General features: G+C 59.6%; 7 protein-coding genes across 7 annotated transcripts in view; 4 read left to right on the top strand and 3 right to left on the bottom strand.

Annotated features, from left to right (window-relative positions):
- Window positions 1–16: 16 nt before the first annotated feature.
- On the bottom strand, window positions 17–2,590 carry WHR41_07644 (uncharacterized protein; the record flags this gene model as incomplete). The annotated part of the gene is made up of 1 exon (XM_069376248.1): window positions 17–2,590. The coding sequence occupies one exon, from the start codon at window positions 2,588–2,590 to the stop codon at window positions 17–19; it is 2,574 nt and encodes an 857-aa protein (XP_069226614.1).
- An 891-nt stretch (window positions 2,591–3,481) lies between these two features.
- On the top strand, window positions 3,482–8,087 carry WHR41_07643 (uncharacterized protein; the record flags this gene model as incomplete). Its single annotated transcript, XM_069376247.1, has 2 exons — window positions 3,482–7,323; window positions 7,391–8,087. The coding sequence occupies exons 1-2, from the start codon at window positions 3,734–3,736 to the stop codon at window positions 8,085–8,087; spliced, it is 4,287 nt and encodes a 1,428-aa protein (XP_069226611.1). The 5' UTR covers window positions 3,482–3,733.
- Window positions 8,088–9,110: 1,023 nt separating this feature from the next.
- WHR41_07642 (uncharacterized protein) lies at window positions 9,111–10,137 on the top strand. The gene is made up of 3 exons (XM_069376246.1): window positions 9,111–9,409; window positions 9,470–9,581; window positions 9,644–10,137. The coding sequence occupies exons 2-3, from the start codon at window positions 9,526–9,528 to the stop codon at window positions 9,879–9,881; spliced, it is 294 nt and encodes a 97-aa protein (XP_069226612.1). The 5' UTR covers window positions 9,111–9,409; window positions 9,470–9,525; the 3' UTR covers window positions 9,882–10,137.
- Window positions 10,138–10,363: 226 nt separating this feature from the next.
- On the bottom strand, window positions 10,364–11,614 carry WHR41_07641 (uncharacterized protein; the record flags this gene model as incomplete). The annotated part of the gene is made up of 3 exons (XM_069376245.1): window positions 10,364–11,221; window positions 11,278–11,306; window positions 11,570–11,614. The coding sequence occupies 3 exons, from the start codon at window positions 11,612–11,614 to the stop codon at window positions 10,786–10,788; spliced, it is 510 nt and encodes a 169-aa protein (XP_069226610.1). The 3' UTR covers window positions 10,364–10,785.
- WHR41_07640 (uncharacterized protein) lies at window positions 11,613–13,082 on the top strand (the record flags this gene model as incomplete). The annotated part of the gene is made up of 1 exon (XM_069376244.1): window positions 11,613–13,082. One exon carries the CDS (start codon window positions 11,613–11,615, stop codon window positions 13,080–13,082), a length of 1,470 nt encoding a protein of 489 aa, XP_069226681.1.
- Window positions 13,083–13,915: 833 nt separating this feature from the next.
- Window positions 13,916–15,142, bottom strand: WHR41_07639 (uncharacterized protein; the record flags this gene model as incomplete). Its single annotated transcript, XM_069376243.1, has 1 exon — window positions 13,916–15,142. One exon carries the CDS (start codon window positions 15,140–15,142, stop codon window positions 13,916–13,918), a length of 1,227 nt encoding a protein of 408 aa, XP_069226642.1.
- A 1,482-nt stretch (window positions 15,143–16,624) lies between these two features.
- The window catches only part of WHR41_07638 (uncharacterized protein), a gene marked incomplete at both ends in the record, with an annotated part of 1,354 nt that continues 417 nt past the window's right edge, over window positions 16,625–17,561 (top strand). The window contains one exon of the mRNA XM_069376242.1: window positions 16,625–17,397. Within this exon, the coding sequence (XP_069226641.1) occupies window positions 16,625–17,397 (773 nt within the window). The remainder of the gene's footprint in view (window positions 17,398–17,561) is intronic.

The following is a 17,561-nucleotide window of genomic DNA, read 5'->3' as shown; positions in this document are numbered from 1 at the left end:
TAATTGTTCGATCAGGCTATTCAAGAGGATTCGCCTTCTCCTCAATATCAGTAAACTTAGCCTCAGACCACTTCCTCTCCCTCTTCTTAGGCACCGTCTGACCCGAAACCATATCCTTAGCCTCAACACCTTCCTCCTCGCCCGCCGCGGCGTTCTCAACCCGTTCCTCCTCGAACCCATCCATCATCTCCGCGTTCTTCTTCTGCCTATCACTCTGCAGCTCCTTGTTCTCCTCCGCCCAGTCGCCCCTCGTAGCATCAATCTCCGTCTCAACCCGCGGCTTCTCCCCATCCACCTCCACCGGCCTCTTATCCGGCGACTCCGAAATCGACTCCATCCTCGGCCTCCTCCCACCCCTCCCCGGCCCGCCCGCACTCGCCAAACTCGCCCGCCTCGCCCTCTCCTGCCCCGCCGCATCATCCGGATGCACCTCGATCTCCTCCTCACACTCGACCGGCACGCGGCAGCGCGCTCTGTCTTCCTCGCCCACCGTCCGCCAAATGACCTCGCGGATCTCCTTGCCAACCTTCTCAATCATGTCCATCGCCCAGATGACGTCGAGGTGCTCGTAGCCCTCGACGATCTTCTTGTGCACGATGCGCACGCTCGGCTCGCGGCCGCGGTCAAAGCGGCGCAGCAGCCGCCTCCCGTCGACGAGGTCGTCCGCGCCGCAGACCCACAGCGCCAGCGGCGGGAAATGCGAGTCGTACCACGAGTACTTGGCGCGCGAGGCGTCGTGGTGCTGGTGCGTGAGCGTCTGGCAGTGGAAGGAGGACAGGTTGCGCTGCAGCTTGCGGCGCGGCGAGACGTGGGGCTCGCGGTCGACGTAGTGGCGCGCGATGACCTCGTCGTCCTCCTCGTCCTCGCGGTCCTCGAGCTTGCCTTCTTCCCGGGTGGCGAGGATGCACTTCTGCTTCGCGAAGCACTCGCGGCCGAGCCACCAGCGCATGCTCTCGGAGGAGACGAAGACGGGGGCGAACTGGAACATGCGGTCGCGGAGCCCACGGTCCCAGCGGCTGTCGGACCAGTTGAAGAGGAAGCTGAAGACCATGTAGCCCATCCAGCCGTACCAGCCGGCGTGCATGGTGGCGTGCGCGTGCATCATGAGCGGGATGAAGGAGTGGATGCCGAAGATGAGGCGGAAGAGGCTGGGGGAGATGACGCGCATGATTTTGAAGTAGATTTTGCCGATGAGGGGGCCGGCGTAGACGGCGGGCGCGAGGGCGCAGAAGACGGAGATCTTGTCGCCGATGTCTGGGCGTTGTTCTTTGGCTAGGGCGACGAGCGTTTGGGTGGTTCCTTGCGAGTGGGCGATGAGGCCGAGCTTGGAGAAACCGGTCTCGCCGAGCACGCGGCTGATCAGGGCAGGTAGGTCCATGACTCCCATCTGGCGGATATTCCAGGCCCACATTCTGGGGTCTTCGTACTTGAGTGAGGTGTGACGGGGTTTGAATCCGCAGCGGTTGTTTCCGAGCCAGACATCATAGCCTGATTTAGCCAGGAAGAAAGCCAGACTGTCGTCGTCGTTGCAGCAATATGCTCCGGCTGATTGCAGCAGACCGTGGATCATCAACACAGGGTACTTCTTCTGGTTAGACGGGTATGAGGCTTGCGCCTCGGCAAAAGAGGAATCGGATGACTTTGTGCGGAAGAGGTCAGGCGAGCCCATCTTGTGGTGTTCGGGGGATACCGGACGGTACTCGCGTGGGTCGTAGACATGCCATAGATCGATCACAAATCCATCCTCTGTCTGAACGTCGAAGACCTCCGCATCAAGACCAACGCGGCGGGCGTAATACCGTATGTCGCATACAATAGGATCAGGACCGCCTTCCGTAGGAACCCACTCTGTTTCCTTCTCCAGCGCGCTTTCAAGACCGGGTGTCTGCACACCTTTGCCCTGCTTTTGCTTCACCCAAGCAGCCGCGGCAGCTTTCCTTGCTTTAGCTCTTTTCTTTTCCTCCTCATAGAATGGCCGTTCTCTGTCCGGATTCTTCAGCACGACCAAGTACCTAATGCGACGCCAGATTTTGGGGACACTGGTGACAGCAGCACCAGCCACAATAGTCAACAAGAAGCAGAAGGAGAGTATCGCACTCGAGAATCGAAAGAACCAGCATTGCAACGTCCGCAACGGACTAGGCGGCCCATACATGGGAAGCGGAGGGAACAACGGATTCGTGCTGGACGCCGGCACCGCCTCTCCCAAGGGAGCTCCGGGGTCTTTGCTCGCTTCAATAGCTTCTCTATCCGGCGGCATGGTCCCGTGTATCGCGCCGCCCCTCTCTTGACGGATATTGCTGCATGGCAGCCCTTGCGGCTCACGGTCTTCCAGTCGGTCTTTCAGCCGATTGAGCTTGAGTGCCTCGTCGATGGGCACCACGGGTAACGGCCCCTGCTCCGTCTGCACGATCGGATCGTGAGGCGTCACGAATTTGGCTCCGGTGGCTTGGGTGTTGCCCGTTGTCGCATCTTCTTGACTTGGTCGCAGGTGGGCTAGGCGTTCGGATTGCGCGGCGTACTCGCGTTCGTATTTTGCTTTCAATTCGTCATCGCATCCGTTGGGAGTCGTCATTTCGCTGTGAGGCATCTTTGCTGGTAGGTCGCGTGGGCGAGTGGCCGAATGCTAGGTGTATGCGCCGACGAGACCGGCAATCGTATGCTCTTGCTGAAAAGCATACGACGGACAACGACGCGCCTGTGTTGGTGAACCGAAGCGCAGCAGCAACGTGAGACGACAAGGAAACAAAAGAAAGCAGGAAACCTCAACCTGTGCTGCGAGGCGCCCGTGGCGCGGCTACGCTGTTGAAGTAATCTCCAACACGGCCTGTCAAGCGATCTGCATGCGACTCGAGTGGGATCTACCGCTGCGGTTGAGTGGGTAGATCGGCGGACGTACCCTGCCAGCCGCCTTCGAAGTGATCGGATGACGTAGGCCCGCCCGCCATGTGCTGTCGTCCGCGATCCACAGCCTGTGGCGGCACGGAAGAGACTTGCCTGTCGCCGCTGCCGACTGGTTGACTTGTGGAACGGCGTGAACCGAGCGTGCCGGGTTGCTGCGTCAGACCCTATCTAGGACTGGCAGACACCAGTCTCCATAGCATGAGTGCCGAAATCGCAGGTCTATCGAGGTGCACTCCATTCTTGGTGATTGAGGCAGATCCGAACTGATTGTACACCCACGGCCGTGCGCATGCGTACAGATGTTATAATGCTGACGAGATGTATCTTGGTTCACTCGTCACGTACCGCCGCAAGGATGGCAGATTGGCAGATACCCTGTGTTGATTCTGGATAGGCCCGAGCCGTGCTCGCCAGTCAGGAGGGATCCGTCGCGTCTGCGTAACGCGGTGCAGCTTGGTACCTGCGAGCATGTGAGGAGAAGCTCTGTTTGCTGTAGCTCAATGCGCGAACGAGCCATCAGAAGCTTAATGGCCTAGAAGGGCGAGACGTGCGCTGCTGCTGGACCTCTAAGCATCGCCATGTCCTTCTCAAGTAATTTGATCCGCGATTGATTAATACGGTGCTTGTGAATCCGTGAGTCAATCGATTGACAGCCCGCCTGCAGGGACCTCGGCGTTTGACCGACCGACCGACACCTCGGCTGGATTCGTGCTCTGCGAATCCGTGGAGGGACACGACGGCCAGCTTGTGACGCGCTTCGTGTGCGCGAGCATTCTAAAAACCACCTTGCCGATACAGCAATCCTGGACGGGCGACATATATCGCAAATATGGTCTACGACTATCCAACAACCGGCACGCTCAAACGCAAACGCCGCCGCGAGGACAAGCCCGCCTTGTCCGCACGTCTGTATCTCGACAGCACCGTCAAGGGCGAGCTGGGTGTCGTCTCCGAAGACCTGCTGCAACAACTATACCCTAAAGGACCCCCACCTGCGAGTGGAATTCCGGGAAAGCAGGAGCACATCAGTGTGGCCATTACGCCCTGGACGCCGAATCCGCATGCTCCCGATGCACTGTGGACGGTAATACCGATTGCGGTAACTAGGAAATGGAACGACAAGCCTTTACCGAACAACACCGTTCGCTTCCCAGCTGGAGCTTTCAACACGCAGAGCATTGTCAGCCTTTTCCAGGCAGTTTCGCCAAACAAAACGCTCAGACAGAACGCTGCCGTGGAGATAAGAGTCAGCGATGTGGTGCCCCTTCCATTGGAGACGGTGTTCGTGAGCGTAGACATCCTAGCGTTGCAGAAGCTTGAAGAGGCGCAGAAGAAGTTCTCTGGGGGCTCGTCAGGCGCCAATGGACACCTGGCTCCGGCAAGAGGTGGGAAGAGGTCATTCAGCCAGGATGGCGAGTCAAACAAGGAGGACAACGAAGAGCGGAGGAGGAAACTCGTGGAGCAATCTCTTCAAGGCACGCTGATTGTGCATACTGGAGACCAACTTCCTCTGGCTCTGTCACACCCTATCACACATGCCCGCGCACCACCTGCGAAAGTTCTTGCGTGCGAGCCGGTGTCGCAGGGTGTACTCACTGCTGCCACAAAAGTCGTCATTGTCTCCGCCACGGATAGACAGCAACCGAATGCTGGCAACCGCGGCTTGCTGTCCCCTCGCCTGCCAGAGGAAACGGAAGACGAAGATGCTTCGAACGAGACGTTTTTCTCGGCAACAGAGTCCCCAGCCAAGCCAGTCGTCGTCTCCAAGTCTGCCACCGATTTCTCCAACACTGACGATCTATTCACTTCGGGCACCGAAGACAGCAATCTTTCGGACGATTCAGACGACATGATTTCTCTGGCAAGACCTGGGCTCTCTGACCAGCCGTCTGGCCTCAGTTCAGTCAGGACTTCTGCAACACCGAGACCATTCGGCGACAGACTCGGCGGAGCTGCAACTCCTGGATCTGTATTCTCGCATATGAGCAGCAGTACCGTCCGCGGCACTCGTGCACCGAAAAGCAAGGTCTTCCGTGCCCAAGGCTTGCTCGAACCCATCCCTGACGAACTCCTGCACCCGCGACCTGCCGCAGAGGAAGACGAAGAAGCCAGGGCGTACGTCGACCCCAATTCTCTAGCACGTCTGGGCTGCTTCTCTGGCGACTGGATTACGATCGAAGAGTCGCAGAGCCAGATGCTGCCTCACTTTAGCGCTTTCGCCGGCTTCGAGGAGCATGCCGAGAAGTCTAAGTGGAGGCCGGTGAAGGTGTATGGGTTGCCCGAGAACATGGCGAAGAAGCCGCAGCGGTATCAGGTCAACACGGGTAAGCGCGGGCGACGTGACAGCATCTCATCGCTGGTCACGAACTCAGCCAACGTGGCTACTGTGTACCTGTCGCCCGTCTTGTTGGCAAACTTGAACTCGCCAACGCACGTCAGTGTTTCTCCCTTACCTGTAACCCGTCGTCCGACCCTCAAACGTAATGCTTCGGGGAGGCCAAACTCCGCGAACCCACAAGCTCCCCCAGTGGCGTCCGAGATGACACTGCGTAAGCTCGTCACACCAGTGTCGAGTGAGAGAGCACTGAACAACATGCTTTTCACCAATCTCAAAGAGCACCTTGAGCGAAGACAGCGCATCGTCAAGGACGGAGACCTCATCGCCATCCCCATCGACGAGTCTCTCGGACGCTCTCTCTACGAAGGCGAAGCAGAGCAGGACGGAAACGACGGAGTGGGAGCCATGTACAAATGGAGCGCACAGCAACGCCGCGACACGGGCAAATCTGCTGCCATCGCGTGGTTCACGGTGGAAGGTGTCAAGGCTCCACCAGCAGAAGTGGATTCCACCGACACCATGGACGCGTGGGGCGGAGCGGCGTCTATCGACCCTTCAGCAACTGCTGTCAGGCAATCCGGCGACGACAAGCGGAAGCTTCCCTCTACATCGACGAATCCCTGGCAATACTACCTTGGTGTGCGGAAATCTAACAATAAGGTTGGAGCTGTTGGATCTGGACCACCTGAAGCCCCGGAAGCGTACATTTCTGCCTTGCAACGCCGCCTGCGCGAGCTCATGTCCGTTACCATCAGCCCTCGTGCCATACACCTCGGACTGCCGCCGCTTACCGTGCTACTTACGTCCACCCAGCGTAGTATAGGAAAGACTTACAGCGCACAGAGAGTCTGTGCGGACTTGGGCATGCACTTCTTCGCCATCGATGCATTCGACATTGCTTCTGAGGGCGGATCCGGCGTTGACGTGCAGACACAGGGACTGCTCGAAGCACGCTGCGCTCGCGCTCTGGAGTGCGGTGGTGAGCACACGGCGATCTGCATCAAGCACCTCGAACAGCTACCGTCGGAGCGCATTGCGTCTTCCCTGAAAGACATTCTGTCTCGCGCTCGTGTGCTCGTAGCGACGACTACGGATATCGACAAGATCCCCGACTCCGTACGAGGCTTGTTCACGCACGAGCTTGAGATGTCTGCGCCAGACGAAGGCGAGCGCGAGGGCATCATGAGGGAGATTCTTGCTTCCTCGGCAATCCCTCTCGCGCCGGATGTAGATCTTGCTTCGATCGCTGTCAAAACAGCTGCGCTTGTTGCGGGAGATCTGGTCGATGTTGCTGCTCGCGCTTTGACAGCCCGTCAAGCTCGCGTTACTGCGCTCTGCGATTCTGCCACCCAGGCACTCGGCTACCCCGTGACGCAAAAAGACCTGCGGTTGTCTGGCGGTAGCGCCTCGACTTGTCTATTGGCCCAAGACTTCGACAGTGCAGTCGACCTGGCGAGGAAGAACTTCGCCGACTCCATCGGAGCGCCCAAGATCCCGAACGTCCAGTGGTCCGACGTCGGTGGTCTCACGCACGTCAAAGACGCAGTCTCCGAAACCATCCAACTGCCATTATCCAGACCCGAGCTCTTCGCCAAGGGCCTCAAAAAGCGCAGCGGCATCCTCTTCTACGGCCCCCCAGGCACAGGCAAGACGCTCCTCGCCAAAGCCATCGCGACCGAATTCAGCCTCAACTTCTTCTCCGTCAAGGGCCCCGAGCTCCTCAACATGTACATCGGCGAGTCCGAGGCCAACGTCCGCCGTGTCTTCCAGCGCGCCCGCGACGCCCGGCCCTGCGTCGTCTTCTTCGACGAGCTCGACTCCGTCGCCCCCAAGCGCGGCAACCAGGGCGACAGCGGCGGCGTCATGGACCGCATCGTCTCGCAGCTCCTCGCGGAGCTCGACGGCATGAGCGACGGCGAAGAAGGAGGCGGCGGCGGCGTCTTCGTCATCGGCGCCACCAACCGCCCGGACCTCCTCGACCAGGCCCTGCTGCGCCCCGGCCGCTTCGACAAAATGCTCTACCTCGGCATCAGCGACACCCACGACAAGCAGGCCACCATCCTGCAGGCTCTCACCCGCAAGTACGCCAGCCCCACCCCTCCACCCCAAAACCCCCACAACCCAGACTAACAAGTGACAAAAAAACAGATTCACCCTCTCCCCCACCCTCTCCCTCCCGCGCATCGCGGCCACCCTCCCCTTCACCTTCACCGGCGCCGACCTCTACGCCCTCTGCAGCGACGCCATGCTCAAAGCCGTCACGCGCTCCGCGCGCGCCATCGACGCCCGCGTCGCCGCCCTCAACGCCTCCCGCGCCAGCGCGGGGAAACAGCCCGTCACCATCGCGGGCTTCTTCGACCACCACGCGCAAGCGGCTGATCTCGAAGTTCTCGTCGAGGAGGAGGATTTCGACGCCGCGAGGCGCGAGCTCGTGCCGAGTGTTAGTTTCGAGGAGCTGAGGCATTATGAGAGGGTTAGGGGGCAGTTTGAGGGGGGTGTTAAGGAGGATGATGGGAACGGGGAGGAGCTAAAGCAGATAGAGGGGAGGCAGGCTAGAGAGGAGGATGGGGAGAAGGAGAAGGGTTTTGCGCGGGAGAGGTTCAATGAGTTGATGGCAAGGCGGGCGGCGGAGAAGGCGAAGGGGAAGGGGAAGGGCAAGGGGGCGGTGGGGGTTGATGGGGGGAGTGGGGATGAGGATGAGGATGATTTTGTTGTTAGGACGGATAAGTTGAGTATCAATGGTGGGGGGAGGGCGGGGAGTGGGAAGGGGAAGGGCAAGGGCAAGGGAAAGAGTCGGGAGGCGGTTATTGAGGGGGATGGGGAGGGGGAGGATTTGTATGATTGAGTGTGTCGTGTTGATCAGATGTGGTGGTAAGGCTAGGTATTGAGCCATGTGTAAGCATCATAGTCAAAACAAAAGAAGATCAGCGAATTCATCAGCTCAGTCCGAACATGCTTCTAGCGGGATGTATTTGCCCGCGAAATGGAGCCATACATCAAGGCGTAGTCGAAAGCTACGGAAACGCGGGAATCTCTCGAGCGGGGACGCACGCTGTTGGATGTAGAAGAGATTCTGGTAGTAGGTCTTCTCCCTGCGAGCCTGAAGCAGAGACATCAAGTGTGCCTTGGGGGTTCTGAATAGTTCTTCGCCCTCGAACAGCCAGTCGACCGATCGTTCGAGATGAAATGGGCGGATCACGAGGCAGTTTTTCAGTTGCAATTCGAACGTGCGGTACTCGTGGTCAATCGATCCAAGACACTTTCAGAGGCCTGCGAATGATGAGAATCCTGCTGACAGGCAACTCCCGAGTCTTCATTAGGTAGAACATGAGGCAGTCCCTGGTTTCGAATGCATTGGTCAGAGACTTCGCAAAACAATGACGTGACATGTACGGTAATTGAAAGTATCATCTTCTTTGTCGTCTGGAGACGTTTACAGCTTCAAAGGGACTTTTCATCCGTGCTTGCTGGCATCGCAGGGGCACCGACGGGAAACGTGAAGTGATTCATCATGTTAGATCCGCGAGCTCGTCTACCCTAGCCACATACGGCAATGGTAAGTGAAGGGTACGATTGCCCCCGGGTTTTTGGTCGACAGCGCGGATGGCCAAATCGCGTCTTGACGACGCGTCGAAGCCGAGCTTGGAACAGAAACGCCGATTGGCTGCGCATACGAGAGGCGGGCGGGCTGCGGACTTGACGTGCCGACCGAACCGCGCGGCCCCGCAAGGCTGGATTGGCCTCCTGCGCAGCCACGGCCATCCCCAGCTCGTCTGGTGGCTCAGCGGCCGTCGTAATGCTGTCCTGAAAGAATGCGGCATATATCAGGCGAAGCATCGTGTGTCGCGATGGCTGACGGCGATGTATATCACCTGGCACCGCCCAGTCCTGCTCCATCCTTCCCATCGAGCCTCTCCCCTTCCTCACCTCTCAGCCCTGCAGGACAAGCTTTTACCAAGACCACCCTGCCGCGCACCCTTCTCCATCAGCCCATCAGCCCTGTGATCTGAGCGTCACATTGCCGCATCCACCTGCGCCTGCACTTGCTTCTTCCCGCCCTCAGCCTTGTCCTCGCATCATCATCCTTGCGCCGCCACTCGCCTCACTCGCTCGCCTCAGTCGCCATCGTCGCGCATCCTGAAGCAAACCTCGAAAGCGCAGCAACAAGTAAGCGACACAGCTCCAGCAAGCTCCAGCCCACCAGCCCTAACCGAGTCCCATCACCAGGCGCACAACCTCTCTCAACCACCAACCCAAATACACGCCCGCGCAAAGCACCCAAAATGTCCAACCAAGGCTACTACGGCGGCGGTCCTCAATACCCGCAACAATCCTACGGGTAAGCGCATCCCCTCTGACAATCCCACCCTCCGTCACCCATCACTAACACCACCCACCCAGCCCTCCCCAAGGCCAATACCCGCCCCAAGGCTACGGCCCTCCTCCTCCCCAGCAATACGGCTACCCCCCGCAGCAGATGGGCTACCAGCAGCCACCGCCGCAGCAGCCGCCGCCAAAGGAGAAGAAGGACCGCGGGTGCCTGATGTCGTGCTTGGCGGTGCTGTGCTGTTGCTTTGTCTGTGAGGAGGGGTGTGAGTGCTGTGCGGATTGCTGCGAGTGTGCCGAGGATTGCTGTTAGAGCACGTTCGCTTGAAATTGCTCTGCGGAGGGTTTCAGGGACACAGAATGCCACTATCACGGCTGCGGCTGGACATATGGGGAGGACGAACTATGACGTTGGGGCCTGGAAGGGAATGGGTATCAGATGAGGGAGGATCTTGTTTATTTCTTTACTTGCTTGCGTGCTTGCGCACCGTCACGCTGCCGCGTTACGAGCTATCTCTCCTTTGTTCATACCTAATGCATCTTGGTCGGACACCTGAGCTTCTGACGCACCCTCTTGCGCCTTTTCGACCGTTCGTGAAGTATAGTTGCGATGTCATGAACATGGACACGCTGGACTTGAACCAGGCCGGTAATGCACGCATCTGAATTCCGTACCGGAGTCGATCATGGGCATCCGAGTCGTAAAGATTCGTTTCAATAGAGGACTGCGCGTATGCGCCTGAGCATCTGCCACGCCTCTTTGAAAGCCACGCCTCTCCTTCAGCTGTGCGACGTACTGCGCAGCGTCTCTCAACGGAACGGCCAACCCATCCCTCAAAGTTGCAAGCCATGTGTGACAATCCTGTACGTCCCGAATCACACGGCAGCGTCTAGCCCTCGTGCTCCGTCTTTCTTCTTCTTGCGCTCGTCGGGCAACGCGAGTGTCGTATTGGCTCCAGGAAGAGGGCCTCATCTTGCGGCCTCTATGCCATTGCCATTCCTGGCTGGCATACCACCTGTGCATGACATGCAGTAGCACTCGACCGTCAACGCCGCCGACGTGTTGAAGCCTCTGCTCTGCCAAAATAGCCCTGACTTCGCCGCCGGACCGCTTGCCCCTGAGCAGGTCGCCGACCTCGCGACGATTCACACACTCTCGCGACGCCCGAGTCTGACCCGTAGCTGCATCATATCCTTCCGCAAAGGTCTCTTCCCTCTCAAGGCCTCACCAAATACCCCGCCAGCGCCCTCTCAAACTTCTCCACCCTAATCGGCATCTCCATCGAGTAAAACGGATTCTTCACCACGAAATCCCCATAAAGCTCATAGCACCTGCGCACCACGACATCCGTGTTCGGCTGCTCCGGGCTCGTGAACAGCAGGAACTTGACGCCCGTCGGCGTCTGGAAGCACGTGAGGCGGAAGTGGCTGCTCTCCAGGCTCTCGATGCCGGTCGTGGGCGGGCGGCGCGCGTTGGGCTGCGGAGGGGGCTGCGGCGCGGGGTTGATGGAGCGCGAGATGGCGTGGATGCCATGGAAGGTGCCGGCGAGGATGAGGGCGTCGTTGGAGGTGAGGTTTTGCAGGCCCGGCGAGAAGGTGCGGTTGTAGATTAGGCCGCCGGCTTTGTTGATTATTAGGAGGGCGAAGACGACCCTATTGAGAGAAAGGTTAGAGGGTGATTTTGGGAGTGGTGATGGACAGAAACATACATCTTGGCCGTGTGGGTGTTGAACGGAGGCTATGTAAAGTAAGGTAATGTTGCTGTGGTGGAGGTGGCTTTTGGTCCCACGTTGTTGGAGAGCCCCAATGCCAGGTGGAGCGGCTAGCGCGCGGGGAGCGCCGTTGCCTTGCATGTGATAGATCAATGGCAAACAGTCCGTCCAACGCACCTGCCGCGACCCGCCGGGGACTTCACTGGCGGGTGGAACGCTCCGCAGGAACGGCGACACGAAAGACCAAGCAATGCTTTTGCCTGTGCTGCAACACCGAGACCCAACACACCGCACTGCCACTCCAACCTCTCTCGCGCTTCAAGCCGTCAGCCATGGCCCCACCGAGCCATACTGCTAACACCGCTGGCGCCATCAAGCGTATAGCCAAAGAAATCGCTCACATCCAGAATGGCAGTGACCTCTCGCTCGCCGTGGCGTGTCGCGACGACGACGTCCGCCAACTTCACGCCCTCATAGTCGGTCCGCCTGAGACACCTTATGAGTTTGGCTTCTTCGAGTTTATCTTCAAGTTCCCGAGAGACTACCCCATCAAATCGCCGCATGTCACCTGCATCACAACAAACTCGGGTCGTACACGCTTTGGCCCTAACATATACAACACCGGCAAAGTGTGTTTGAGCATCCTCGGAACGTGGCACGGCGAGAAAGGTGAGGAATGGAGCTCAGCTCAAGGCTTGGAGAGCGTTCTCCTCAGCATTCAGAGCCTGATGAGCTCTAATCCGATGGAGAACGAACCTGGCTTCGAGGACTTCAAGCTCGTCCATCCGGAGGCGAAGGCATATGCTTGGAAGATCCAGCATGAAACCTTGAGGATCTCAGTGATCGAGCGCATGGAGAAGATTCTCAAAATCGAAGCCAAGCAACCCAAAACCTGGACTCCTGTAATCAAGCGCAAGGAAACGACCGCGGGCTCTCCCTCGTCCAAGGATGACGATAACGACGACCCCAACGAAGACGACATCGACGACCTCGACGAAAATCCCGACCTCTACGAATACGACGCCATGGCGACCTACAACCGCCTCAACCCCGCCCCCTGGGACCCCTTCGCCGACCTCCTCTGCCGCCGCTTCCTCTGGTACTACGACTCCTACATCGCAGCAATCGACAAAGCCAGCCCGCGCCAAAAAGACGGCACCGCCTTCCCGACCGCCAGCTTCGAATACGGCGGAAACGGCATGCCCGGCGCGTACGCCTACGAGAACCTCCGCCTGCGCCTCGACGACATCCGCGCCGCACTCTCCGCCGAATGCACCGCCTGGACCACCGCCGGCGCAGCCCAAGTCGCCGCCCAAACCCAGCTAGCAACCCAGCTCGCCTTCCAATTCACCCAGCTCCAGCACCACTACTCCCAGCCCGGCTCCTCCTCCGGCGGCGCGCGCCTCGACCTCTCCCTCCCGGACAAAACCAACCCCTTCGCCTGGCGCCTGACCCTCTTCGGCGCGCCGAGCACAAACCTCGACGCCGGCGTCTTCAACATCGCCCTCACGATCCCGCCCAACTTCCCCGCCGCCTGGCCCCGCGTCTACGTCGAGACGCCCATCTTCCACGCGCGCGTGAGCGCCACCACAGGCGCTCTGGCGTATTTCCCGGCCAAGCCGGACGAGATCGCGAGCCACGTCGCGGCGATCATGGGCGCGATCGAGGACGCGGAGCCCAAGTTCGAGCCCCGCGCGGCGGTGAATCCGGAGGCGGCGGCGTTGTTGTGGGGGGACGAGGGGGGGAGGAAGATTTATCGCCGGAGGCTGAGGAGGAGTGCGCAGGAGAGCAGTGAGTTTTAAGGCGTTGGCTGTGAGGGTGATGGGGGTTTGGCTTTCTTTGCTGCTTCTTCTTTTCTCTTTGTTGGGTTTCGGCGTTGGGGTGGGGAAATGATACCACGAGCATCCATCCACGGCAACATGCATGAAAGTAATTGGGCAGGGACAGAGGGCGGGCTACAAGGATCATCGGCGTTGACGGACAGGGTAGGGTAATTGGAGGACGCAAGCACGAGTGGAGCAGCTCTAGCAACGTCCATAGGAAGCTTCTCTTTGCTACAGAATCGATTCCAGTCTTGCACATCCGAGAAACGAAAGGGTCTTACAGTGCGTGTTCGACGAGAGGCCGAACATGACGATTCGCGTGATCTCATCCAGGGAAAGAAATAAACAATGAACATGTTGATCGAAAGACTTGGTTTGATATTCATACTTCGAGCTCTCTGAACCCCGATCCTACTTCAAGGCCATCGATCATCCCGCAACAATCCATCACCTTCCTCAAAGGGAAACAAAAACAAGAAAATCTGCACGCTTCAATCTCCCATGCCACGGCTCATCATTCTGCCTTCCGCTCGGGAATAGGTAATCCGATCAAAATCAGAAGCGCCCGCTTCATGCGATGCTCCAGCCGGATATGCGCATGCAACGCAACATGTTAGGCAAGATAAAAACAAAACAAAAAACAAAGAAAGAGCCCAAGGTCGGTAGAAAAAAAAAAAAGCCCGTCCACAACCCACGCCAAACGCCTCGCCCTTCCGAACCCATCAGGGACGGACAATGCAATACCCAATCCCGCTCATGCCAAAAAAAAAAAAACCAAAACCCACAAGCACACTCAACTCCCTCAACACAACTCACTCCTCCCCCTCCACAATCCCCAAACACTCGACCTCCAACCTCACCACGCGCTCAAACTCCGCCCTCGCGATCCCCGCCCCTTTAGCCAGCCGCCACAGACTCTTGACCTCCGACGCGATGTGCTGCCTGACCGCCGTCTCCGCGTGGCCCGCCGCGCTCATCTCCGCGGCGCGCGACTCGAGCTGCTCGACGGAGCTGTGCGAGGAGGTCGGCGAGATGGGGCGCGGGGCGGGGATGGCGTGCGTGAGGTCCGTGCTGGTCGCGATGGCGCTGTCGTGCGCGTGCGGGCGGCCGTAGGGGTGCAGGGCTTTTTCCCAGGGGGCGCGGGGGTCGGGGTCGGAGTCGGAGGGCCGCGTGGGTTGGGAGGGCCGCTGGGTGCTGCCGGGGAGGGTGCTGGCGCCGAGGAGGTCCGGGTGGGTTTCGTCGGGGTCGTGGGCGTCGAGGGCGGGCTGGACTTCGGAGCCGTAGCGGGCGAAGTATTCGAGTTCGGAGCGGGAGCGGTCGCGGGCGTTGGCTGTGGGGGGTTCGGGGGCGGAGGAGGTAGTGGTGGTGGGTGGTTTGGGGGAGGGCTTTTGCGAGGGCCCGGGGGTTTGGTCGTAGGCGGCCCAGTAGGCGTCGTCGTCTGATTCGTCGTCGGCGTCTTCTTGGGAGGCGGGCTGTTGTTGTTGTTGGGATTTTGGTTGTGTGGGAGCGGCGGTGCTGGGGACTGCGATCGAGCGGGTGTTCGAGGCGTCGTTTGCTTCCGCCATCGTGTCGAACCATGCTGTGCCGTCCTCGACGTCTTCCAGTGCTCTTAGCTCCGTGAGCTTCCACCCTGGTCCTGTACCGCCGTGTTCGTCGTTCTCAACCCAGACGTAGATTGGCGCGAGGCCGAACTGCGCCGCGTCTAATCGCGACTGCAGGGTCTCGTCGTCTAGTCTCCTGTATTTGATCGATTCTAGGTCGTCCAACTCGATTTCGCCAGAGACGGGGTGAGGCTCCAGTTCGAGTTGATCTACGACTGGTCTGAGTTTTGCTGCGCGTGTTGCATCCCAGTTGAGGAGGCGGATCCAGCCATCTTCGGAAGCGTTGCCGGCGACCAAGAAGTTGGCTCGTTGGCGGAGGACAGGCGCGAGGAGAGGGAGGAGTGCGGGCGGCGGTCGCGGCGAAACGAAGGTTGTTGGGAGACAGGCGAGGAGGGGTGGAAGGAGGTCGCGCGGCTCGGGAGTCGGAGGGAGATGCATTGTGGGAGTGTTGTGAATGTTGCGCGCGTGGAGCAGGCGTGCGGTTGCGGTTGTTCAAGCAGTGGTTGCGTGCAGAGACGGTCCGTTGAAGCAAACAAGATTATTGTGGGGATTGCGGAGGAGGCGTGATGGACAGCGGGGGAGGATGTCGCAGGGAGGGAGAAGTGTGGGAGGGCGGAGAGGAGACGGAGGGAGAGTGGAGGGTGGGTGTGTAGCATGTACTTAGCACTACTTCGCATTCACAGCGGCCTCTCCTGCAGGCGGCGCATGATGAAAGCTTGTGGAGCGTCGGGCTGGTGGAAGATGGCAGTCGGCCTTCGAGAGCGGCCAGACGCGTGACATCGCCGCCCGCTGACTGGTCCCTGATCGCCCCTCTCCGCTGGCCCGGCTGCTCTTTTTTGTGCGGTACCTGTTGACATCGGCCATATTTTGCTGACAACAGATTTGTTCATTGACACGTGACAATCAACGTATTTTTCCTGCCCATCTGCATCGTCTCAAGCGCTGCATTTGAGTGACACCATGTTGCACTGTGACACGCGGGCGAACGGAAGAAGGGCCGCGGTGTCCTCAGGCACCACACACGAGCGATAGCCGGCGTGGGTCAACGGGCAGCGACTGCCGATGGGCAGATCTGCTCAGCCACACCGCGCCCCACCACGTGCTACGCGAAGGCAAATGCAGCCGCCCTCGACCTCACTTGCTTCTGGGCTTGCATTTGCGGTCATGTGACGTGATAGAGCGTGGCCACATACGGTCTGTCCCTGTCTTCGCGCCATCTCGTGCCTCCTCCTCCAACCTATCCCAAGCCGCTCCAACGCCGCCGCTTCGCAATACGCTACCGCCCTCGCTAAACGCCGCGCCCGCCTCGCCAAAGCCAGCACGTTTCAGCCAAGAACACCCACATGTTTCATCCTGTGTGATCGCCTTCGACTGTTCGCCGTCTCCACCCACGCGCCCACTGCACGAACCTCACCACTTCGCACACATAGGCGCGGCCCTGGCCAAAGAACTGCTAGCTCGCCCGCTGCCGGCGACATGTCTGATCTCAGCCCCATGCTCCCGGCTACCCCAGTCGCTCGGCCTCTCTGCACAGTCCCAGCTCTGTATCAGCTTGGTAACATGGCTTGCATGGCAATATAGAGTCTGGCCCGTGAATGCCGCCTGTTCTGCGGCCAAGTAATGTAGGCCTCCTTACCTAATCCAGCTATCTTGACTAGCCTGATCCCCACCCTTTCTCCTCACCAACTTTGCCATTGCATACCTTCTTTGCCCATTGTCTCCGTCACCCTATTGTCTTTCCTTCTTCACCATCGCTTTCTTTGACTGTTGAGGGTCAGCGACGCCTCGCAGTGTTTTGTTACGCTCACTTTACCACAACATCACCTTCGTTTGAACACTCACTCGTGCAGGCACGAAATCCTTACCCTCGCTTCAGCTAAGAAAAAGTCTGCATTAATTGCGCAATCCCTTCATTTCGTCATGGTCAAATCCATCATCTCTCTGGCTCTCGCCTTCGCAACTTCCTTCGTCGCGGCGACCGCACCTCACGAGTCCGGCGGTCTCGAGCACATCGTCATCTTCAACCGCGACGAGCCCATCCCTCCCGAGGTCAATGAAGTCCTCACCCGTCTTGAACTCACCGAAGACCACCCCGATGTCCGCCATGTCTTCAAGAACTCCGCCTTCCGCGGCTTCGCCGCATCAATGAAATCCCACTGCCTGGACCTCCTCGCGAACATGACCGACGTCTCCATTGTCGAGCGCACCGCCTCTGTACAAAGCGCCTACGCCATTCCCAACCAGCGCCGCGCCGCCTCCGCCGTCGACACCCGCGGCCACGCCCCCTGGGGCCTCAGCCGCATCTCCACCGCCGCCTTCTCCGCCCACGACGCTCGCGAGATGGACTACACCTACTCCTTCGCCAACTCCGACCTCGGCGCCGGCTCTGACATCTACATCGTCGACACGGGCCTCTACGCCGAGCACATCGTCTTCGGGTCGCGCGGCAAGCAGATCTGGTCCTTCGACAACAACGACACCGTCGCCGACGGCCACGGCACGCACGTCGCCGGCACCGCCGCGGGCGAGACCCTCGGCGTGGCTTCCCGCGCCAACATCTTCGGCGTCCGCGCCCTCGCCGGCGACGGCGCCGAAGGCTGGTCCTCCAACGTCGTCGCAGGCATCGACAAAGTCATCCAGCAGCACGAATCCCGCCGCGCCAACGCCGACTTCAAAGGCTCCGTGCTCTCCATGTCGCTCGCCTCCTCCGGCCCCGTCTCCGCCATCGACCAAGCGCTCGACGCCGCCATCCAAGCCGGCGTGCACGTCGTCGTCGCGGCCGGCAACGCCGGCACCGACGCCTGCGCCGGCTCTCCGGGCTCCGCGGGCGGGACCCACGGGCCCGCCATCGTCGTCG

This window comes from Cladosporium halotolerans (genome assembly GCF_011745625.1).
Source record: "Cladosporium halotolerans strain TM138-S3 chromosome Unknown Sca34, whole genome shotgun sequence".
In the NCBI taxonomy this organism is placed as follows: Eukaryota; Fungi; Ascomycota; class Dothideomycetes; order Cladosporiales; family Cladosporiaceae; genus Cladosporium; species Cladosporium halotolerans.
The sequence above is the reverse complement of the archived record's forward strand: the minus strand, read 5'-3'. Positions and strand labels throughout refer to the sequence as shown.